The sequence below is a fragment of the Gambusia affinis genome, linkage group LG05 (genome assembly GCF_019740435.1).
Source record: "Gambusia affinis linkage group LG05, SWU_Gaff_1.0, whole genome shotgun sequence".
Classification (NCBI taxonomy): domain Eukaryota; kingdom Metazoa; phylum Chordata; class Actinopteri; order Cyprinodontiformes; family Poeciliidae; genus Gambusia; species Gambusia affinis.
Genome location: NC_057872.1, coordinates 12,478,726 through 12,501,522, shown reverse-complemented (window position 1 = coordinate 12,501,522; position 22,797 = coordinate 12,478,726). Strand labels below are relative to the sequence as shown.

The window sequence follows — 22,797 nt, the reverse complement described above, 5'->3', positions numbered from 1 at the left end:
TCACCACTCTTCTCTTGCCATTTTTCTGTTAAGCTAATATTTGTGAAGTGCACACAAATGTTACATGTGAACTCCATTTACTAATATAATTTGGAGACAATTGACTTCCCTGGATGTTTTCTAGGGAATTAGATTGAAGGAGCCTGACTAGAAATGCACCTCATGCAGTTGTGCAAGGAAATGTAACTCTTCAGAAAGTTAAATGATTTTAAGTGTTAGCCTTTTTATTTATATTGCAAAATTTGCGCAAATTTTGGATGTCATTTTAATAGTTAATCCACTGTCAAACAACATTATCCAATTAACTTTTAAAAATAAGAATCACAGATGTTTATATACGTTAAGTGGCAAGTAATTTTTGTAATGGCTTCCACTATTAGCAACGATCATCACACTTTAATGACAGGTTAGTACGTTTCTATACAGTTGAATAACAAAATCTGATTATGTTTTGTTAGAAAATTAGTTCATCTAACTCCCCATAACAAATATTAGCACATTGTACTAAACATTTCTCAAAATTACCCAGGCTACAAACGCTTAGTGCTTTAAGTATATTTATTTTTGCTATCTTTTTAATCGTTCACTTTATGGAGAGTGCGGGTTTTAATTTGCTGAGGAAAATTTGTCTCAGTTTACAACAAACAGCTTGATCAATATCATTAGAACGTTAATGATTTCTCTTATAATGCCAAATGGTGCTGGGTTTTATAACCCTTACTGGTCCGTCTGCCATCTTGGCTTCCAGCCAACCCCATTTACACTTCGGCATTATAGCTCAGTCACATAAAAAGGTAATTTTACTGTCCCTTACTATTTCATCTCACTAACGCATATTGATCTGTAGGAATATCCCTTTGAGCTGCAAGCAGTTAGCCTTAAGTGCTGCATCAGCTCAAAAAATTTATGTGTGGTGAGAAACTACTAAAATATGCAGTCCTTTTAAGACCATATAGGATTTTATTTATCTACTAGCAAACTTTGTTTAATGGACCACGTTTATGAAAAGGGGTTTTATGTCCTGAAATGAATATGCAAGCACTTTAAAATTTGTGGAGTGGAGAAATAGGTAATGGAGTGGACCAGGAAGGTTAGAGTTCACATTAAGGAAGTGAAAAAATAACTCATGTAAGATGAATACAGAGCATAAAAACGATTCAACTAACATCTTCATATAACCTTGCAGCATTAGGAACACAACATCATTGAAAACAGCAGCAGAAAGAGAACTTCACTGTTTGTTTCAGCTCCGGTTCCCGGTCCTCTGAATCTGCACTCCAGTGACGTCAGCACTGGCAGCTTTAAAGTCAGCTGGGATCACTCAGCCACAGACATTGCTCTCTACAGACTCTCCTGGGCACCATTCTCTGGTGGTGACACAAGGGAGGTTAGTAAAAGTGAAATGTGCCCTTTGAATTGTTTTGTGCTGAAATAAATGTGCTTTAAACTTGCCTCTCCTAAGATCCGATCCAGTATCTTGCACACTCCTTGAAAATGATATGTGAAAATAGATATTTGATATATTTAGATGGCAGTAGAAACTGCCATGACCGAGCCACTTACATATGTTTTGTCAACGACGTGGCTGATTTAGTCCACTTCTCGTCTTGTATGTAGATGAATAAATGGCTTTGCTCCATATGCTCTGAGAGAGGGAAGTCTCTATTCCACTGACTTACACAGGAGCTTAAGACCATTACTGGTAGCACAGCTAAAACCCGTAGCATGGTTGAATATGAAAGCTGAATAAAACTAGACATTAATGGCTCGGGTGTTTTATTACCATGATCTGGGGTTTTGAGACAGCTGCGAAGCAATGATAGAGCCCCGGGTTTGTGTGGATGTGTGTGTATGTTGTGTGTGTTAATGTGTGTTTTGCTCAGAGTCATCAGAGCTGAAAATGCCACCCTGGGGAATTGAAGAGATAAGCTGGGGATACTGACAGCCTAAAGAGAAAGTGATACATGTGGTTTACTCTTTTTCTCTGTCACATTCACAGGCTCGCACACACACACACACACACCCACACACACACAGCAATTAATTTCCTCTTAGTGTTGTTTTGAGAGGTGATTAAGCCCAATAAATTGGATGCAAAGGACAGTCACATAGCTGTAATGCAGTACTCTCCAACCTTCCTTCCCACTTTTGTGATGCTACAGAAAAACTCCTCCACCCAAAACCCTTAAACCTGCATGGATGCTCATGCATGTGAATGTTGAAATTATGATTCAGTAATTTCAAAACTATTTATTATTGGTATTATACAGCTCAACCTCTCTTCATGAAAACATAAATGTTAGGTTTGTAGCAGGAGCTGTTTTATTTCATTGCAACAAGGAGTTAAAGGTTATGATGTGTGTAGAGAAACAATAATCCAATAATAAAGTAACAAGTCAGACTTTGAATTGAAGCCTCTATCTCTGATTCTTTTTACATCTTTTTATAGATAGAAGCTTCAGTTCCTGGGAGGGTCCAGAGTGCATCAACTCTGGGCATCTTTGTGTTTTATTACTGCTTTTTATAGAGGAGTTTAGTCATGGTGGCCTCATCAAGCAGACGCCTCCATCATGGAGTGACAGTTTTTGATAGAAGCGATATGGTTCACTGCCTAGGGCAGCTTCATGTCACAGGGTGATGCTTGGATAAACAAAAAGAGAAAGATGTCATTTGTGCCCTGAACCAGCTTTCTGCTGCTTACTTGAATGTCCAGGAAATGGAGAATGAGGTTCCACCAGATTTGTGCATTGTTATAATACTGACAACTTTGGTTGTGCTAAATGGCAATGAAGTTGATGTGTGGTTTAAAAGGCCAAAATTCCTCAAGGATTATGGATTGTATTTAATTATTTCTTTTTCAAGATATAAAATGCTTTGACTTCTAAGACCTACTAAAATATTAAGCAGGTGTTAAAAGAGTGGGCTGAAGGTGTGTTGTGTAAAATCAAATTTTTGGTGTGGATTCGATGACGATGACAAATACTTTATTGATCCCAACAGGGGAAATTCAACTTTTTGAGCTTTATATGATGTTATAATGCTATTCCCTCATCAAAAACATACCACAAGTGTTGCTTTCACTCTTTTATGCATATTTGAGAAATTTTATAATCCCCATTTCTACCATTCAGGATGCCTAAAAGCTTGCTCCCATAAAGCCCTTCCTTGGAGCTGCAATCTCCAAGCTGAGCCTCTGTCTCAAGAGCTTCCCTCGCCCCCAGCTCCTACAGACTAGTGGCAGCAGCAATTAACATAAACTGGAACTTTGTATCTGCTGAGCTCATCGTAAGAACTACTTCTCAGCTCAGCACTTCTGAAAACGATTGTAAACGGTATAATAAGAAGCATTATTGTACTGACATTCTGAAGTTGGAGTGTTGAAAAGAGCAGGAGCTTCTTAAAGAGATGGTGTCCAGTTTCAAGATGTCAAATTGCGATGTCAGAGTGCTTTAAAGTTATGTTTGATTTATACAGCATTTTTAGAACAACTGAAGGTAACATAGTGAGTTGATTGTGCTATAAAATGGCACTATGTGTCTAGAAAATACATACTTACACTTCAGGTTAGCATACGGATTCAACTCTACACCGATCACAGATTCTTTTAAACACAGTTCAGAGATGGAAAAACATTTACTTGTGGAAAAAAAATTGATTCTTTGTTTTCTCAGAACTATTGCTGAAATATTATCTAATTCCTATTAACCCAATATTGTGTGCTGTCTTGCCTTATAAGCACAATTTATGGTGACGCACATATTGGAGGAGCTTTCTTAGTGTGCCATTAATGGGAGAACCACACTGCCAGCAGTCCCTGTAGTGATTTGCAGAAGACTGCAGAATTGCTGGATGAAGATGAATTCAGTCGAGTTTTGGCCATAGTGCTTGAAAGAGTGGATGCACATTTCTGGGTTAATAGTTAAAAATTAATAAGCAAATATCAGTTTGAGAAAAAAAATTAATATGACTATTTTAAACTGTAATGGACTCCGGATGTTTCCACCTGAAAATATTTTTTAAATGTTAGCAAAATCCCACAAATTGTGAATTGTCCTGTTTTGACAGTCTGTTAAACAATTTTATTCAGCAAGAGAGCTAAATTAAATGTCTTGTACTGATGAAAACGAACTTTTATATTAGAATGTCTGTTTTGTTTTTTTATCGTAGGTGTTTTTGATTGAAAGTGAGAACAGTTACACTGTCGACGGTCTCAGTCCCTCCACTAAATACGAAGTCCTGTTAACGGCCATATTTGAAGATGAATCTGAAAGCGACACGGTCTCTGTCATAGAAACCACATGTAAGTGTCAACACTTTTCACTTTTCACACGCTGCTTTTTAAATAGATTGACATATGTCTGCATGACTCTTCTGCTTTGATTCTCGTAGCTATTCCCTTCTCCCCATTTTTGGATGCAAAACTTTCAACTTGTGAGCCAAAGTGTTGACATTCATCAAGACATTTGCGTTGTTGATTTTTGCCTCATCCTAGCAGACGGAAATCTCTTTCTGCTAACAACGATAATTAGTTACAGGTTCCTCTCTAATTGGCTTAGCTATTGGCACAGGGCATTGTTTAGCAGTAATACATTCTCTGATTTCTACTTTCTGTAATTCTCCAGTGGCTATAACAACAACGATTCATACCACAACCACAGGTAAGTGCCAAAGGTGGAAATGTGTGTTATTGCAAAACATCATGAGTGGGAGCTTTTTTTTTAATGTTTCTGGGACATGTATTAAAACATCCAAACACGTCCAACAAGAGGTGACTAACCATGACACACAATCTGTACTAAAATCATTCAGTGTAATAATTTTTTTTTAGTTTAGCTATATATGACTGTTTGAACTCTTCTTTTAATGATACTGCCAGCACGTGTCCATCTTTCCTGAAGGGCTGGGCGTTGGGCATAAGGTTGCCGTTACTCTAGTGCCATTAAAAAAAATCTGAAGCAAGTTTTTTAACTTGATTCATTGTCTTATAAAGAGTGAATGAATCTGTTTGCAAACAGATATGTGCCACTCGTTTAATCCGATACCAATAGTCAATAGTGAGATTAAGTAACTTTCTTCCCTGTGAATAAAGTTTTTAACAAAGCATGAATCTGTAAGTTTTGTTTTTGCTCTTCTCATTGTCATTGTCCATCCCTGCTTATCGAAAAGATATTAAAAACGGCTGTTTTAATAATGTAGCTATGAACTTATGTACAGTATATTTTATGTTGTAAAATTACCTAATTCATAATTAAGTGAAATGTTAAGGGATTTGTACATGCCTTTTGCTTTAAATGAGTAAAACAGGTTTTCTCTGTGATGCCACAGTGACACGTAAGGCTGTGAAAAACCTTTACCTGAGTGATGAGACCACCCAAAGCTTAGAGGCATCCTGGGAGCTGGAAGATACTGATGTACAGAGCTACAGGATTTCCTACACTGACCTCAGTGCAAACCAAGAGGAGGAAACTGTAAGTTATTAATGTGAGCTGTCCTGGTTTCAGGAAGATATGGACAAAGACAGCGTTTGTTGAGGCTGATCTGTGTTTTCATGTTTTGCACTCTTTCTGCTATTTGTGAGACATTTCCAGATATGTGTAGGTTTTGTCCTTGTGGGCATTATCGCACTGAACCCGCTGCTTGTGAATCATTCAGAGACATTTCTCCTGGACAATTCTGAACACCAAATATATGAAGCAGACCACACTGAAGTAGCGTCTAGAGGAAAACCGTTATTATTTCAAAACTCCAGCCTCGTGGATTGCACTACAGACGTCACTGCTGGGTCATGCAGTGCAGCCAGAAAACTGATTACACTTCTAGCTGCAGTCCACTCAGCCTCTTCCCCTGATCCCCTGTCCCTCTGAAGAGCCCTTGAGCTCAGTGTCATGTACTGACCCTGATCACTAATGCACACCCAAACACGTCCGCACAGGCCTTCCTGCCCTTCTGTTCCCTTGCCTCCATGTTTCTCTGATTCTCTCCCTCGTGACATTTCTCTCTCTCCACCTCCCCCTTTCTCTCTTTTAATTTCCTGATGTGGTGTCAGAGCCGCAGAAGATGGAGAGGCCAGGCCAAGCCAGAAGACAGCCCATTATCTTTTCTGTAGCCATTTACCTCAGTGGGAACACAGATGGAGGGCAGCTGAGAAAAGAGCAAAAACACAAGAAATAAAAAACACCACTGGAAAGTAAAACAGTCATTAACAACATCAGAGAAATGCCTACACCTGTCTGCTGATAAATAAAGGATGTTTTAAGCTGTAGCTTTAGTGTTCACTCTCTGTTCGTGTTGTTGAGGATAATGAAATTTTTTTTTTATCATTTCTTAACAGTGGACAGCTCCTGTCCTTGCAGTTTAAGCCGTTGTCACTTACTATTAAGTGCTGTTTCCTTTCATCAGTAGCCTTGTAAAAATCAAAAGCACATTTATTTTTAAATTTACTCAATTAACATTTTTAATGCTGATTTTTCCAAATGAATGAATGCAATGATTTGTTGTGCGAAGCCTTGTTCTCTGTTCAGCTCACTTCCCCCAGTGAAGCTACATGTACATGAGGCTGCTGTCCGGAAACTGCTCATATTTTCAGACATTGATTGGGGGTTGTCCTGTCAGACCGTCAGTTCCTGAAACAACACAAAATATAACTTGCAAAAGTGCATGCGTGGTTAGTTCAACCTCGCTGGACTGCACACAGAGTAAAATTTTTGTGAGGTCCAAATGACTCTGTCTCTTAAGACCACAGCAGGGTTAACAGAAACTCTGACATCTACAAAGAAAGACAGTTAAAATGTATCTTATGCTGTCTAATTTTTACCAAAAATACCGTTTAATTTTTCCATACTCTAATGGTAGCATTATACTACACCCACTTGAGACACATCCATTTGTAGACTTTATTAAGAACTTGATCATAAGTTGTCTCTCCAATCTACAATTCAGGGGTAAAACCAGGCACAATGTGGGTCTGCAGAACTCCAAATAACGCCTTATATCTTTGTTTGTATCTAGATATCCGTTGGTGGTGGACAGAAAAGTGCATTGCTCCAGCCTTTACTACCAGACACACAGTACAAAGTGACGGTCACACCAGTGTACGTTGATGGACAAGATGGCATCAGTGCTTCTGCTTTGGGTTCTACATGTAAGCCTAAATATCCTGAAAACAAAAACACATCCCGTCTTACCAAAACATGGCATCACAGCGCTTGAATGATGTTTACTCAGTCGCCTCGTTTTAAACAAGCAGAGGATTCTATGTTAAATTATCAGGACTTGTTTTAGATTTGATGAAAAGAAACTAAAAGTAATGGAAAAACAAATGCATAAATAATATCTGTGAAGCCAGAAATGAAAGATCATGTTGTGGTTTTTATGTTTGACTGCTTAAACTTAAAGAGCTGGTCTTCACATAAAAAAATAAAATAAAATAAAAAAAATTCAACTACGGTAGGTTGGTTTTCTTACCCTATAGTAATTGAGTTTTGCAGATTGGAGCTTTGTTATGTACTTTCTTTCATATCCATTATAAATGTTCAATTTAGTGAAGATCAAGACTGCTGCTGGACCTTTCTGTGAATCGATCTACCTTTCCAGAAGAAATGTTTTACTGTTTGCTCTATGGCTGCATCATCCTTCAAAATGGCCTCACCTTTATGATTTCAAGACCAGTCTCTAAAATTTCAACCCACACCTCTGCATTAACCATAGAGGTAATGAAAAACTGTGCCGCTCCTTATCTGAGATGCTGCATCATTGATGAAAAGGAGCGATGATACATCCATTTCATGTTCTTATGGGTTGTGTGGTAAAACTGTTTATGAATTTTGTATTTGCACTTTCATAACTACAATCCTGATATGTTGTACACACCATATTTCTTATATTATGTATTTTACCTTGACATTATCTTTGCTTTTTTCTTTAACTTTGTATTTAACTTTGTAAAACTTAATCAAATGAAATTCAAGGAGCTTTGTTGCACTTTGTGCTCTTGCAGCTGGCCGCTCTCTTTTTGTCACTACATTTCCTATCAATCAATTGATAGTTTTTGGAATAAATTGCTTTTTTTGTTGTTGGAAAGTAAAACAACTCACCCAAAATTCTCCAGGAGTAATAATTTCATATTTCATTGCCACTAGTTTAATATTCATGCAAGTTATGAATTATTAACCTGTGAGGTTATTTCAAGGTTTCGTTGTTTTCTGTGAATGAAATATGCAGGTTTCAGTTTAGGAGAATAGGCTGAAAGATACTGAAGAATTTATTTGCTCTAAGCAGAATGCTAATTTGCACTTTGTACAATTTATGTTAATTTATGTTCCGGATGGAGAATATGAATTAAGGTGATGAGAAATACTGATGCTTTCCTAATTGTCTTAATAAGAACTCCTCGTTGTTCCAGCAGCTCCTTAAATAATGAAATGATTAAATTAGTCCAATTGATTCTCTTTACCATTGTTCAACCTTTTTTTTTGAGTAGCACAGATTGTCTCTTTGTTATGCAGCGAAATAAAACGTCAGATTAAACATGTCATATTTTAAGATTAGAATGCCATAACTAATCATCAGTCAAATTAAACTGCCATTGTCCCAGACTATAGTCATAAATTACAACAAAGACATATACTGTGAAAGCACTTAGAGAGTTTGAGGGTTAAAGCCCCCATAAATCAAGAGCTAAAGAGTTTTACAACCTTGCAATTATTTCCGTTTGCATCGGGAGGAAAACGATTCGTGTTAGAACCAAAACTTAGCAAGTTCTTCCTCTGGCATTCTTAGCCACTCTCCACACAACTTCTAGAGAAATTAAACTGTTCAGGTTTTAAATTTTTTTGCAAATAGTCCTGTGCTGATGCTATAAATGAACAACTTCTATATGGATGTGCTCTGTAAAAATCTGTAAAAAGGTCAAGAGACTTTTATTTCTTAAACAAATGAACAAACCGGCCATACTGGATGCATGAAGTTATTTGCTCTCTGCAAAGACTCAGTGATACTTGAATTTTAGTGTCTGTTTAAGCAATACAATTCAGAATCAAATCATTCTGTGTGCAATCAGAAAACATGCAGACCTTCTCTGTAGCATTCAAGTCAAGTTCGCCTTTTTGTTTTTGTTGATTTGGTAGTGCCTCTCTTGTCTCCTGAAAATCTACGTGTGTCAGAGGAGTCGTACAACCGCTTCAGGGTCTCCTGGGATCTGCCTCAGTCTCCGACAGAAGGTTACAGGATTGTCTACCGGCCCATTCATGGTACACACACACACACACACACACAGACTGAGATCCAAAGCAGAGAGTTTAAAGCTTAAAAAAAACCCAGCATTGTAGCACAAAAATATGTGCATCCTCTCCACTCTTTCAGTGAGACGTCATTAAATTACCATTTTAGCCGTTCTGTTCTGCGTCTGCTGCTAATTACTTCACCAAGCCATGGATCCAGTGTTTTATAGCTTCCAACTATAATTTTATTTTATTATAATTATTTTACCTCAGAGGAGCAGGTACAGGCAAGCGTGCTGCATTGATGTTATTTTAGGAATGTTCAAGAAAAAGAAAAGTCCCACACAGACCTTCAATTTCACACACGTACACAGCTAGACTACAAGAGACTTTTGGTGTATGTTGGCACAGACACAACCCAATCTGTGTTTTATGAGGATTATTCCACTGGATGGTGTGTTAGCATAATAACTTGAATTACTTTGTTTCATACATATTTAAAAAATCTCATCCAGGAATCTGTGACATCTGTTAGTCAGTAGGTTTAGAAATTTCTCTTTCTGTTTTTCAAAAGTAGTGTTTACATGTTCCTACATTATTTTTGCTGATCAAACTAAAAGTTTTCTGTATTTTTATACATGTTTTGTTTTGTTTTGCTTTTTCCTTCTTTTAGTTCAAAGTCCAGTTTTGGAGACGACGGTAGACGAAGATGTGAACTCAATTCTCCTCCTGAATCTTTTAAGCGGGACGGATTACAGTGTCCAAGTGACGGCTTTCTACCCAGGAGGACCAAGTGAACCACAGCTCATTAATGCGAAGACATGTAAGCATTTGACATAGTAATACCACAAGAATTCACATTTTATTGAATTCTTGTGGAATTATTCACATCTGTTAAATAAGAAGAGTTTCCCATTTAGCAGACGAGAAACGGTCAGGTTAGATATTATTGCAAAAAAATAAAAATAAATAATAATAATAAAATAAAAAATTAAGAATGATTCATTTTAAAATTCAGTGTGAACATGCTGATGGTGAAAATTAAGTATAGTCAAATTATTTATTTAAATGAATGTGAAATATTAAGTGCAGACCAAATGTACAATGGGTAAAATGTACAACTTTAAAATTTAAAGGGATTTTTTTTTTTTTACTATGTTAATATATATAAACATTAAAAAACTTGAAAAGCTTTTGCTATTTCTCTTTCAGTGTTCACGCTGTTGGTCTTGGTTGTAATATCTCATGGAATAAGATATTAGGATTTAAACAATATGAAAACTTCAAGCTGCATAAGTTATTATGACGGCCCTTAATATCCTTTGAAACAGGATCTAATTATTGGAACAGCTTTTTATGAACCTGTACGTTGTAGTTGTTACAATAAAAAAAAAAATAAAAATAAAAATAAAAAATAAAAAAAATAGGTTGCATCACTAAAATGTCACCAGCTGATGTTATTTGGTTCAGTTTTATTCTGAGGAGACACTGGGACCATTACAGAGACAGAGACCCTGGTTGCAGAAAAAGGAATGCCATTTTAGAAAAGCACAAATGTGTAACATGCATATTAATTGCCTGCTTATTCCATGCAAACTAATTTCCACTGAGACCTTAGCAAACAGGCTGTAAAGCAGAAGGATATTAATATTTCCCATTCAGAAAGTGAGAACAATCCTTTCTGCATATAGATTTGAAATCAGTGGCTGGAGTAAAACCCAGCAAAGAGGCTTTTATTTCTCTCATCTAAAACAAAGAGATGTAGAAATTGAGAAATGAGAAGACCAACAGAGATATTAGATAGAAAGTTAAATGCATTGCCTGTACAGTTCACTTATCTGTCATTTTCAATATGACAACTTCTTGGTGTAAAACTAATTACATTTATGCCATTGGTTTAGCATGTCTATATTTTAGTGTCAGTTGCTTTACTTACTTTGTTTTTAAATTAAATTTAAGTCTTTGTCCATTTTCTCATGCATTTATCAGCGTTAACGCTGCAGCGTAATTTTGTTGCTGGCAACACAAGACTAAATACTTATAATCTGCTGATTGCAATCAATCCTCTGCCCTGCTGTATTGTTGGATGCATAAGATTTGCTGATGTTACACAACTATTGGCATGATTTGTTCCTGTTCACTCCTCAGTGGAGGAAGTAATTTATTATTCCCTTTGCATGCTAGTAATATGGATGTTTTAAGAATGTTCTCCTGGGTACTCTTACTGCAATGTAATCTTGAAAGCCGATAGCCATGTGTGTTCCAAATAAATTATACACAACATGCAAAATCAAAAACTAATTAATTGAGGTGCTGGAGCTTTTATAGTCATAGTGATGTGTTTGAAACCAAACGAGCATTGTGGTACTCAAAAATCGAGGTTAAGTTTTTCTTTTATTATTTTCTCACTGTTTTTCTGAAGAGAAAGAAAGAAAAGTTAAGTTCCCTGTTTAATATCACAGCTTGAACAACAAATGTAACAAAGTCAAATTTCTTATTTCTCCTACAGGGCAATTTCAGACACTCACATCTATCATTAGTTGTGCAGTTTTAATATGTAGACATACCTTAATGATTTTATTTGGCTTAACCATTAGCATTTCTACGTTTGTATGCAAAGAAGATTTAATATTGTGCATGAATGGTCACTAATCTGTCTAAACACATATACTGACAACATGCTTCATCTCTCCTTTAAAGTTACTTTGTCAGATGGATATAAGGCCTTAGTATGGGACAATAGTAAAAAATGAATTGGGAAAACAAGTTTGGTCATTTATTTTACAGATGCTTTCTAAAATAGTGTATTGTTGAGTACATCAAACAGATTACAGACCAAACAAAGGAAAGGTGTGGACTGTCTCAGGTGCTCAGAAAGAATATTATAGATATTCATGTTGAAGGGTGTAAGTGTCTGATAGTGTTTTTCTTACTGACCCAACAACAAATACTAGCTAGATACCATGTTAGACTTAACAGAGGTATATTACAAGAACACAGAACGAACCAAAAGGTTTGAGAAAACAGAACAGGCACAGACACATGAAAAGCATCAGGAGAATCCAGGGAGAAATGGAAAAAAGAGAGGAAATAAATTCTAATAAAGAGCTAAGATGAGACTAAACTCCAACATATTTTGAGAACCACATCTCCTATAAAAGAGGTCCGCCAGATCGTGAGATGACGGCAAACCTCTCACTTCTTGGATGCTAGACGAGCTGCAACCTCAGGAGCTTTTGATGCGTTTTGAGCCAAAAAGCACATCGACAATCCCTAAAGTTGATTACAATGTAGACTGATGGGACAAAACTTGAGCTGTTATGCCAATGACATCTGTTTTATGTCAACATGGACCTTTCAAAGAAAAGACTACACAACACACAATATTAAGCGTACTTTGAAACATGAATAGAAGTCACCGTTGTCTATTAAATTAAAAAGAAACTCCAATTTTTAGTAAGTATGAAATAAATAGCTCAAAATGCCATCATATGTTTGTGTCTCTGCATCTTATTTAAAACAGCAACTTTGTGTCACATACATTATTCAGTAGTATTTAACATAAAGCACCTGCCTCCCTGTATATATCCATTTTATATTCTCAGCATATTCTGCTAAGAAGAAAAGTAAGCAAGTGACTCCTTGGAGACTTGGTCTATTATAGCACACTGTAATTCAAGAGAAAAACAACTTCTTGCTGGTTAAGTAGCATACTTTGCAGTGTCCAGCATGCAACCATGATATTTTGCAGCAAAACATCTAAGGCCCAACTACCTTTCTTTATTTTTATTGCTTCTAACTCTGCCTACCTGAATTTTATGTCAGTTTACAGCTTTCACACTTTTGTGGATCACACAAAAATCTATTTAATTCAGTTTATTTATGTAGCACCATTTCACAACAAACATTGTCTTTAAAAAAAATAATTTCCGTTCAGTCACATGCATCCCAATTGATCCTAGTTATCAAACAGTAAAATGAGCTAATTGTTGAAAGCAGTTTGGAAAGTTTCTAAGGAAACCCAGCAGATTGCATTGGGTCAAACATGTAGCGACAGCAAAAAAATCTCCATTTGAAACATGAAGGGAGTTGTTTCAAAAATAACACAACAAAAGCAAAAAAGATGCATCTTCTTTTTTGTTCCATTATTGAACTATAAGCCAAACATCTGTATTTGATTCAAACATCCCTCAAATCAAATATTCTGGGCGCACATTGTATGCAGTTTATCAAATGTTTTTCTATTATATTCTTGAAATAAATGTCTGACTCCACACCTTTGATGAGGTGATTAGCTCAAAGGAAGCAGGCTGAGGGATCATTGGAGGAGAGCAGATGATAGAGCTGCACTGACGGAGAAGAGATATAAAAGTTGTTCTTGCATAATGAAATTATGAAACTCCTGTTTGTTTGTGTTGGTTGAAAAAAATCTGTTCACGGGATTTAAACAAATTTTAATGGCAAAATCAAATTTTCCAAACTCCAATTTGAACTGTTTTCGAACCTACATTGGGTCATATTAGAATGATTTAATCTCAGGAAAGGGAATGAAATCTGGAACTATTGTTTCCTGTCCAGACTGCAAAATGCCTCATTCAGATGCCTTGCATTTCCCCCGACTACAATGCAAACATGCTATTGGTTAATTCATCCAATTCATCATCATCATCATCATCTTGTAACTGTGTATTTGTTGCTTTTCTGTGATAAAACAGACAGAAGCCATTTCTCATAATCAGTCCCAGTTTGTTTAAAGCCGCATGTTGAATCAATCTCTCTGTGTCTCACTCCAGTGTTCCTTGGTGTCTCTGGCTTGTCAACCTACCAGGTGCGCCCCAACAGCATGTGTGTTCAGTGGCAGCCTCTTCTGCACGCCACATCATACCGGGTCTCCATACAGTCTGTACTCAGTGAGTATATTTACTGGTGGATTCTTTGTCTGTTACCGTAACATTTTGAAAAATCTCTCAATTTTCCTCTTGGAAACCAAGTCTAAAAGACAGATTTATTTCACTTAAAGTAAAAACTGAAGAATCCTAACACATTCTTGTATTATCTAATTTCACACCACTGTGTGCTAACTTAGTGCTGTGTAGGTATATGAAACGCCATCAAAATATATATACAGATACCAAATTATTTACTGGAATTTTGTCCCATTCATCTAGACAGAAAGGTGGTGTTAACTAAAGTTTGAACAACATCATTGCTCAAACACAAAAATGTTTATTCTGATTTAATGTCAGACAGTGAGGGGGAACAAACAGCTTCTTTTTATAATGTATGTAAACATCTTCTTTCAACCATAACTAAATTTTCATTAGACGTTTTATGTGAGCCAACTTTGTCTCAAACGGTGATATATATATATATCTCTTGAGAAAAAATATTTTGATCCGAGTTTTGTATTATTTATTTGACTTTTTTTTATTTATTGCAGATGGTCAGAGGCAAGAACTAAACCTGGGAGGTTCAGCTTCGCGCCACTGTTTCTATGACCTCACTCCCAGTAGCCAGTACCAGATCAATATTTATACACAGATGCAAGAAATGGAAGGACCGTCTGTATCCATTACTGACATGACACGTATGTATGCATACTTTTATCCTCAGAAGAGAAAAAAATATATTTTCAAACCTGTTCATCAACCTTGACTCGCTCTCATTTTCCCCAACATCCCTGTAGCTCCTCTCTGTCATGCATTTATCTCAGCTCTGCAATATGTTCTACTTGCTAAAGTTTTCTTTTAATCCATTATGTCTACCTCTCTCTGAGAAGATAGCTTCTAGTGTTGCAGGTCATTGCTCAGCTGATGAATTGAGCTGAATCTCACATCTCCATGGACAAAGATCGCTCACCTTACATGAATAGATGGACACAATCACATGCACTCAGCCACGCAAACACCTTAATAGAGAAGACAGCCGGTGATTTAATTTAATCGAAAAGTTCTCATCTGTACTTCAGTAAAAGGTACTGTTAGAAAATTTGGATTAGAATCCAAAGTAAGTTAACTTGAAATGCTTTAGGATTTCAATCTATTGTATTAGCTTTAGCCATCTCTTATCCAATGGGATAGAAATTAAAGTTACTATAGATCATTCTGAGTGCATTACAGCTAAACATGAAATTATGAGGATTATTTTGCTGTACAGAATTTTCTTTATCTATTGCCTAATTTTTGTTGCTATTGAATGGACTACATTGATTAAATGTAGTCTAATTAAGAAGTTGTCTGGTTAAATTAACAGAAATGAGACAAATGGCTACTCTATGAACTTTCATTTTTTTGTGTTATTTCTGGAATGCCCATAATTTCATTGTTTAAGGTTAAATAACTGGACAGCTTTTGATGAAATTGGTTCTGAGCACGGTTCCTTGATTCTCTAGAGTAGCCTTTTGATTTTAAACATCGTGCCATGCATTGCATCCTCCCCAACGCCCCCGGACCACCACTACTTACACAAACAAGATGTTGATGTTTGTAGTTGGCAAATAAATTTTGTCATGGCATTACTTTATGACATTGTTGTATGTTCTTTTGTTTTTCTGTGTGGTTATTCAAATGTAGTTTCAGAGCCGACTCCAGTTCCGACTGAACCTCCCAGTACAGAGCCCACTCCCACCATCCCGCCTGCTAAAGAAGGTAAACTTTCAGCGTGCCTGTTCTTCATGAACAGGTGGAACAGTATAATTTCTGAGTAATTTAGAAAAATTTATATTATAATTTGGGAACATTTATTAAACTGGGAAAAAAATATAATGTGAAAAAGAATAATCTTCTTTTTCCATAAAATCATCAAACAATTTCTATAGAGTGTATGTACTGAAGCTGCTTTACTTTATACATTGCATAATGCATATATACATTTATACATACATTTATACATCAAATAATTCACAATGGCAGTGATCAAAGGAATAAAACCATTTTGGACAGCAGGGCAGATGACAGCAGTATGTACAAGGCTTAGTGCATGCCTGAGTAATTTACAGATTAATTAAAGACAAAGTATTCTAGTGATTTATATATAATTTCCCGGTATGTGTAGAGGTGAAGTGCAGCAGAAGGTCATCTGTTAGACAGATGAGAGCTGCTGTATTGTGGGATGTCAAATGAAATTGATGATTTTCTGTTCCTTTTCTGAGGTTAAAAAGCTCTGCTGTCTCTCCAAAGGGTCGTCAGGAGGGAGGAGGGTAGGGAGGCAGTTTCTGTCCCTCTCTGATCCAAACATATCTGAGCTCTGGTCAATGAGTTTACCTGCTTCTTTAAAATGTTTATTGAGCCCGGAGGCATCCCTAGCACTCAAACAGCACTATACAGCAGAGGATAGTGCACCTGCAGGAAGCGACCATGAGAAGATCTCTAGGAGACATCAGATAGATTCTTAGTTTCTTCAGAAAATGGTTTGCTTATCCCCTTCTTGCACACAACTTTGGTGTTGGTGCTCCAGTCCTTTGTGTTGTTAACATATATGCACAGTATTTACAGCTGACAACCACCTCCATTTCTCTCCCATAATGACACAATGGTCATTTTTGCTATGTGCTTTTAAAAATAGGAAGACAGGAAAAGCGTGCAGATAAAGCAGATGTATCTTTATCTTTATATCTCTGATGCACTTGTATCTACAGTCAGAGAAATAAAGATTTTTAGATAAATAAGGCTGGGTGAGGACTCAAGTTCAACTCATTTACGGCACATAAGGAAGATGGTTACAGAAGTTAAAAAATCTCCAAAAATTAGTATTAAAGAATGGCTTCAAAGTTTTCGGTGTGGGATTATGCTTACTGTAAATTTGTCTAAAAACATTTTCTAGATCTTTAACAGGGAAACATAAGCCTAAAAGTTGGTATTTCTTAATGAGTATTAAAGAGCCAAGATCAAAAATTCTTTTACGTCACAATTTTTCTATACAAATGGAGACTACAGTAAAGGTTTTAGCATATTGTCTCCGTTGTTGCCTCTCCTCAGAGTGGCCATGATTGAATAAACTAAAACCTGTTAAAGTTAAAGTGATATGGTGGCGTAGGGGATAGCGCGACCCAGGTTTGGAGGCCTCGAGTCCTTGACGCGGCTGTCGCAAGTTCGATTCCCGGACTTGTCGACATTTACCGCATGTCTTCCTCCCTCTCCGTCCCCCTTTCATGTCTGTCTACTTTTAAATAACAATAATAAAGTTGAAGTGACCCAAGTTAAAGTGTTTGAGTTGAGAAAATTATCAAAGATAAATCCAAAATCAAATTAACATCAAAGGAGGCATTACCAAATAATTCAATGATGAACAAAACACTTTGCTGACTGGTAACAACAGGATATGTTTTGTTTCTCTAACCCTGGTTTATTTGTGTCCTATTTGTGTTTGTGTTTGTGTTTGCTTCAGCCTGCAATAATTGATATCACATGTTTCTGTTTCCATTATGTTGTCATTTCTGAGCTAACGCTACTTGAGTCACAAAGGGGTAAAAAAGCAGAGCCTCTCGACCACTGGCTTCAGTCTAACAATAGTCTTACATTTTTATTACTTTCAAATGTGTGTGCTGAAATCAAAAAACGACTGCTGAACACAAAGCCTTACATCTTTTGTGAGTGACCCCTGAATCCTAATTGTTAAATGAAAACAAGAAGGATTCATCTGCAGAAGCAACAAAAAGAAGCAATTTATTTCTACCTCATTAAAGTAACTGTAACTTGATGTACAATGCTGCAAATTAAGTAAACTGTAGCACAAATCATGGTTGATCATAACTGATTGATTTAATGGTTAAAATGGAAATCAAAGACAGGAAAAAAGGTTCAAACTCCCACCCACAAGATCTTTGGTCGGCTCCTCTTTTAAAAGGTCACCCTGCAACACCAATCCCTCAGACATGAACCGATACGCCTGCTGAGCCCATCTTTAAGCATTTTTGTTTAAGTTTCTGACCTTTGTCAGACATGTGCCTCCATGTGAAACAGCATGCAACCTGTACTCCAACCAAGATTTTTTTAAAAAGAAGTAAAGCAAGTAAGAGTGTGAGGACAACAAAAGCAACAAAGGGAAGAAACTGGACAAAAGTGAAGGGTAGAACAAAATAAACACAAAAATCGCTCTGCAGAAAACTGAAACAAAGAAACTGAATGAAAGGAGGATGAGAGAGTAGAAAAATATGGTGATCTTGAAAAAAGTAGGAAAATTATTTAAATTGCTGAAGAAAAATGGCAGGAGAGAGCGACTGCATAGAGAAGTGTCAGTAAAAACCATCATAGCTCCTCAGTTCCATCCGCTTCTCCTGCTTCAGAATTGCAGCCGTTTTTCACGCTTTCCCTGAAATTTATGGAGGCCAGTAGGATCATAAACACTACTTGGAATTTTGTGACTTTAAGTATGAAACGCCTTTAAAACCCCTAAACAACTTTACAGCTGCTGCAATATGGCTTCTGGGAGTCGTTGAGAAACCTGAGAAGAATAAAAGCAGAGCGCAAAGTCGCTGCGGGGCCACGGACACGACTGAGCTGCTAACAAAAGAAGACATGAAATACATAAACCCGTTAAAAAAGGGCATTTCTGTGAGTTTCAAAGTGAGTGCACATAGTTAATCCATCTTTTGAACTTAACAGTGTGTGCATTGCTCTAAAGGCCTGATTCTCACAGATTGACCCTTTTCTTGGGTCAATTTGGGTCGTTAGTAAGAATCGTTTGCCACGATTCTTACTTTGAATATCTAATCAGTCTTAATAATTAGACAACCTGTTGAAATTCTGCTTTCGCTTTGTCCTTCTCTGATTTCTCTTCTGTGTAATTTTTTTTTTTTTTAATCCAGGTATAAACTGGGGGGCTGACTAAGTCTTTCTGCATGACTGTCTTATCTGTCCAGTGTGCAAGGAAGCCAAGGCTGACCTGGCGTTTTTGGTTGACGGCTCTTGGTCCATTGGAGACGACAACTTCATGAAGATCACACGTTTTCTCTACAGCACTATGGGTTCGCTGGATCTGATTGGACCAGATGGCACCCAGGTTTGTCACTAATGCTTTGGATTTATCTTTTTTTGTGTGTGATGCTCAGACAAGTCAAATAGTGACTAAAATATTCAGAGGTGGGAAATCTCAAGATGTCCTGACTTTTTTTGAGAATGACCAAAGTGGGCTGAACTACTGCAGATTTGAGTATAAATAGAGAGACAGCTCAGGGTCAGACATGAGTAGAGAAGGTTGAAATGATGTAATAAAAGATGGCACAGAATTGCAGTCCCAGAAGTTATTATTTACATTAAAATGTTGAATAATTTGATAAATTGTTTTATGATTCGCAGCTTTTCCTCTAAAACTATTTCTTTCCAACATTTAATGTAAAGCAGATGCTCGAAAAGAACCAGGGATTTTATATTGTTACAACAAAATTAGGCAGCAAAGCTTGTCTTTAAGAGTATGTGTAGAATTAGCAAAGTTTGCAGCAATTTAGACGTTTCCATGTAGATTAAGCTTTCCATACCGTTAAATGGCTTGTGGTAATTGTCCTAATTTCTGTATTTCAACTTGAATTGCACATTTCCTCATAAATTGGCATTAGATCATTAAACTTTATTCTTTTATTCTTTTTGTTTTGCTTTTTGCGTTTGTGCTTTTAGACCTTTGTTTTATTGGGAAAGTGCTAATTCTGGCATGAGTCTACATGGCATGGAAGCTGTTCTTTACCCAATTTTCATTTGTTACTCCCCTGAGAAACCTGCTTGTCTGCAGCCCGTTATCTACTTAAAAGTTTAGGAACATGAGAAGGAACTTTATTCCCCCAGTGAGTCAATCCTTACTTTCTGGAGCGCCTTACAAGTTGCTGAGCTGCATTCGATTAACTTTGCTCATTTTCTGCCACTGTGTTCTTTGCCAGGAAACATTACTTTTTGTGCATAAATGGTGGTTTTTATAAGTTAAATCTGCATGAATTAAAAGCTAGAATAAGCATCAAGTGGTTCAAGCAGGGAATGAGGCATTTCTCTGACTCATCCTGCCACAGTTTTACCATTAGGCTGATCAATAGCAACGCCAGGCTTTAACTCCTTCCAGTGTAAAACTGATTTATTGGGGCCTCTTTCCTCCGTGGCCTCCATGATGTCAGCAGACTTCAGCTGCTTCATTTGTCACACTATATAGGTGCTTGCTAAACCTTTTTGTTTCATTTGTGTAATGTCTGCTGTTTAACAGTTTGCTGGCTTTGCTGTTCCCCAAAACCTCTGAGCAGTGGGATACTGACAGCAAGCCACTGGCTGTAATGTGAGAAAGTTGGCTGCCCTGTAAAGAGGCTGTGGGCCCATAAATGTAATCAGACAAGAGCCAGCAGTAGCACCATTACTGGTGTAGAAGGGATGATGGGGTCCATCGCTCTAAGAAAAGCCTGTTAGATATTAGACTATATATCAGTATTAGATATCTGAACAAAAGCGTCTTTTAAAACTATTAACACCCAGCTGGACTCTTCTACATGTTGTCATGTTGCATCAGAAATGTTGGTGTGTTTTATTTATTTTTTTGTTAGACCAACAGAAAGTTGTGAATAGCTGAGAAGTAGAATAATGTATCAATTAAATTTTTTTTGTAATGATAATCTAAAATACAGCACACTTTTATATCAGGGAACCTTGGTTCAGTGCTTTACATTTCAGTGTAAGTCCCTGCCAGGTTTACACATCTGCAAGCTGCCATTTTTGCCTTTTCTTTTTAACAAACAATAAGCTCAGTTCTATTGAATGGAGAGCTTCTATAAACATACATTTTCACATTCTGCCATGGATTCTCTTTTATATTTACATCTGGATGTTGTTCATGTGTTCATGTTCTGATCTAAACCATCCCATTGTTCTGTAGCTCTGGCTGGATGGTTAGGTTCATTGTCCTGCCACAAGCTGAACCTCCAGTCTTAAAAATGACTTTGGAAAACAAACCGAGTGTTTAATGTCATCTGGCCTATCCAAAGTAAATGGAAATACAGCAGATGCAACTGAAGTGGATGTTAAGTTGCTATATTACGACTATAAGAATTTTTGCTTGTTCCAAAGTTTGCTGAACCAAACCTGCACAGACTAATGTTGGAACTACTTTCAAGTGATAATGTGTTTAGGGTTGATGTGAATTGATGGGGCAGAATGTTATTTACTGTGAAAATTATTTCTCTAGGTGCAGTCAGAGGAATTGGACGCTGAGAGCATTTTCTTTCTCTACGCTGAGAACTTATTCTCTGTCTTTGTTTCTGCGCAGGTGGCTGTCGCTCAGTTCAGCGACGACGCGCGGACAGAATTTCTGCTGAGTTCCCACGGTAACAAAGAAGCGCTGCTGGAAGCCATTCAGAAGATCAGATACAAGGGCGGGAACACCAAGACAGGTTAGAAGAAGTTGTCAAGATTACCGTGGTGATGCTCTCATTTTCAAAGGAGAGCACCAAAGCAAACTTGCAGTTTGTCCTACATTAGTCTAAATTTACCTCTGATTTGTGAAAACAGTCCGGTAAAATTTTTGCAGATAGTAGTTTCCCCTCGTAAAAAAATATATTTCAATTGGGAGAACTTGGAGTCCTCAGATAGTCCTAAAATATTGATGTTGGAAGTTGGAGCTGAAATCACAATATTCCCACAATGTCTTAAAACTAACTTTACTCCTCTGAGTGAATGTTTTCATACATTCTGGACCAGTGGGAAGAATCCATTTACACTCCAACCAGTAGCTGTTTTTAGTGTGTAATAACACACTAGAAACATCTACTGGTTTTCTTTTATCTGAAGTCAGGAAGGAATATTTCCTCAAGACAATCAAGCTTCATATCCAAACCTGAAATGTTGTAAAATTTGCATGCTTTGGAAAATTTCTTTATTTGTTCAAGCAGCTCTCCATTATGCTTCCATCTTGCACCCTGGCACACAATTAAATTCATTTTAGCTTTTGGTGGTATTTTTAATGAAATTCTGCAAAGAAAATTTAAAATGGCATAAATTAAGTTTTAAAAACCTATTTAAGTATGTGATCATTTAAGCAGAACCAAAAGCGCAATCAATAGACATGTAAAAAAAAAAAAAAACACTAAAACATGTCATGACAATGTGTTCAATATTTCACTGAATGTAAAAATAAAAGTAAACAAAACATGTTTTTATGTTTTATGGAATCATTGTTATACTCCTGTGTTGCAGCATATTGTGAACTTTTGTATTTTGTCGATGAGCTGCAATAGATGATCTGATTGGTTTGCTGTGGAGGTGCTATCCATGTTCACTAAAAGGCATTTATGCTCCACGTACCAAGCCATAGTGACAGTTTATTATGTCATGATATACTGTTGCACAGGAAATATGAAATAATAAAAGAAATACTAAAATAAATGTATATTTGCATCATGTAATTAGTGCATTTAATACACTGACATAATAATAAAACAGTAAAATGTTTTTTATGACACATGTATCATACTTCTATTTTAATTATTACATATATCACCATTTTATTGCTTGTCTGTTTATTAGATTCTGGCAGCTCTGAGCTGTTAATCCTGATTTTTTTTTCTCTTTTATTTTTTTAACCACAACGCTGCCAAAAAGCGAGTAAAATCCATCCA

The 22,797-nt window shown here is 36.7% G+C and overlaps 1 protein-coding gene across 4 annotated transcripts in view; it reads left to right on the top strand.

Annotated features, from left to right (window-relative positions):
• Positions 1 to 22,797, top strand: part of col14a1a (collagen, type XIV, alpha 1a) — a 116,528-nt gene that overhangs the window by 43,657 nt on the left and 50,074 nt on the right. For 3 of the 4 annotated variants that reach the window (XM_044116449.1, XM_044116447.1, XM_044116448.1), the window contains exons 17-28: positions 1,248 to 1,387; positions 4,168 to 4,300; positions 4,623 to 4,658; positions 5,326 to 5,468; positions 7,009 to 7,141; positions 9,126 to 9,248; positions 9,892 to 10,041; positions 14,012 to 14,128; positions 14,659 to 14,805; positions 15,791 to 15,865; positions 19,078 to 19,217; positions 21,450 to 21,573. In XM_044116449.1, the coding sequence (XP_043972384.1) occupies positions 1,248 to 1,387; positions 4,168 to 4,300; positions 4,623 to 4,658; positions 5,326 to 5,468; positions 7,009 to 7,141; positions 9,126 to 9,248; positions 9,892 to 10,041; positions 14,012 to 14,128; positions 14,659 to 14,805; positions 15,791 to 15,865; positions 19,078 to 19,217; positions 21,450 to 21,573 (1,461 nt within the window). The remainder of the gene's footprint in view (positions 1 to 1,247; positions 1,388 to 4,167; positions 4,301 to 4,622; positions 4,659 to 5,325; positions 5,469 to 7,008; positions 7,142 to 9,125; positions 9,249 to 9,891; positions 10,042 to 14,011; positions 14,129 to 14,658; positions 14,806 to 15,790; positions 15,866 to 19,077; positions 19,218 to 21,449; positions 21,574 to 22,797) is intronic. The other variant, XM_044116450.1, reaches the window with a different exon arrangement.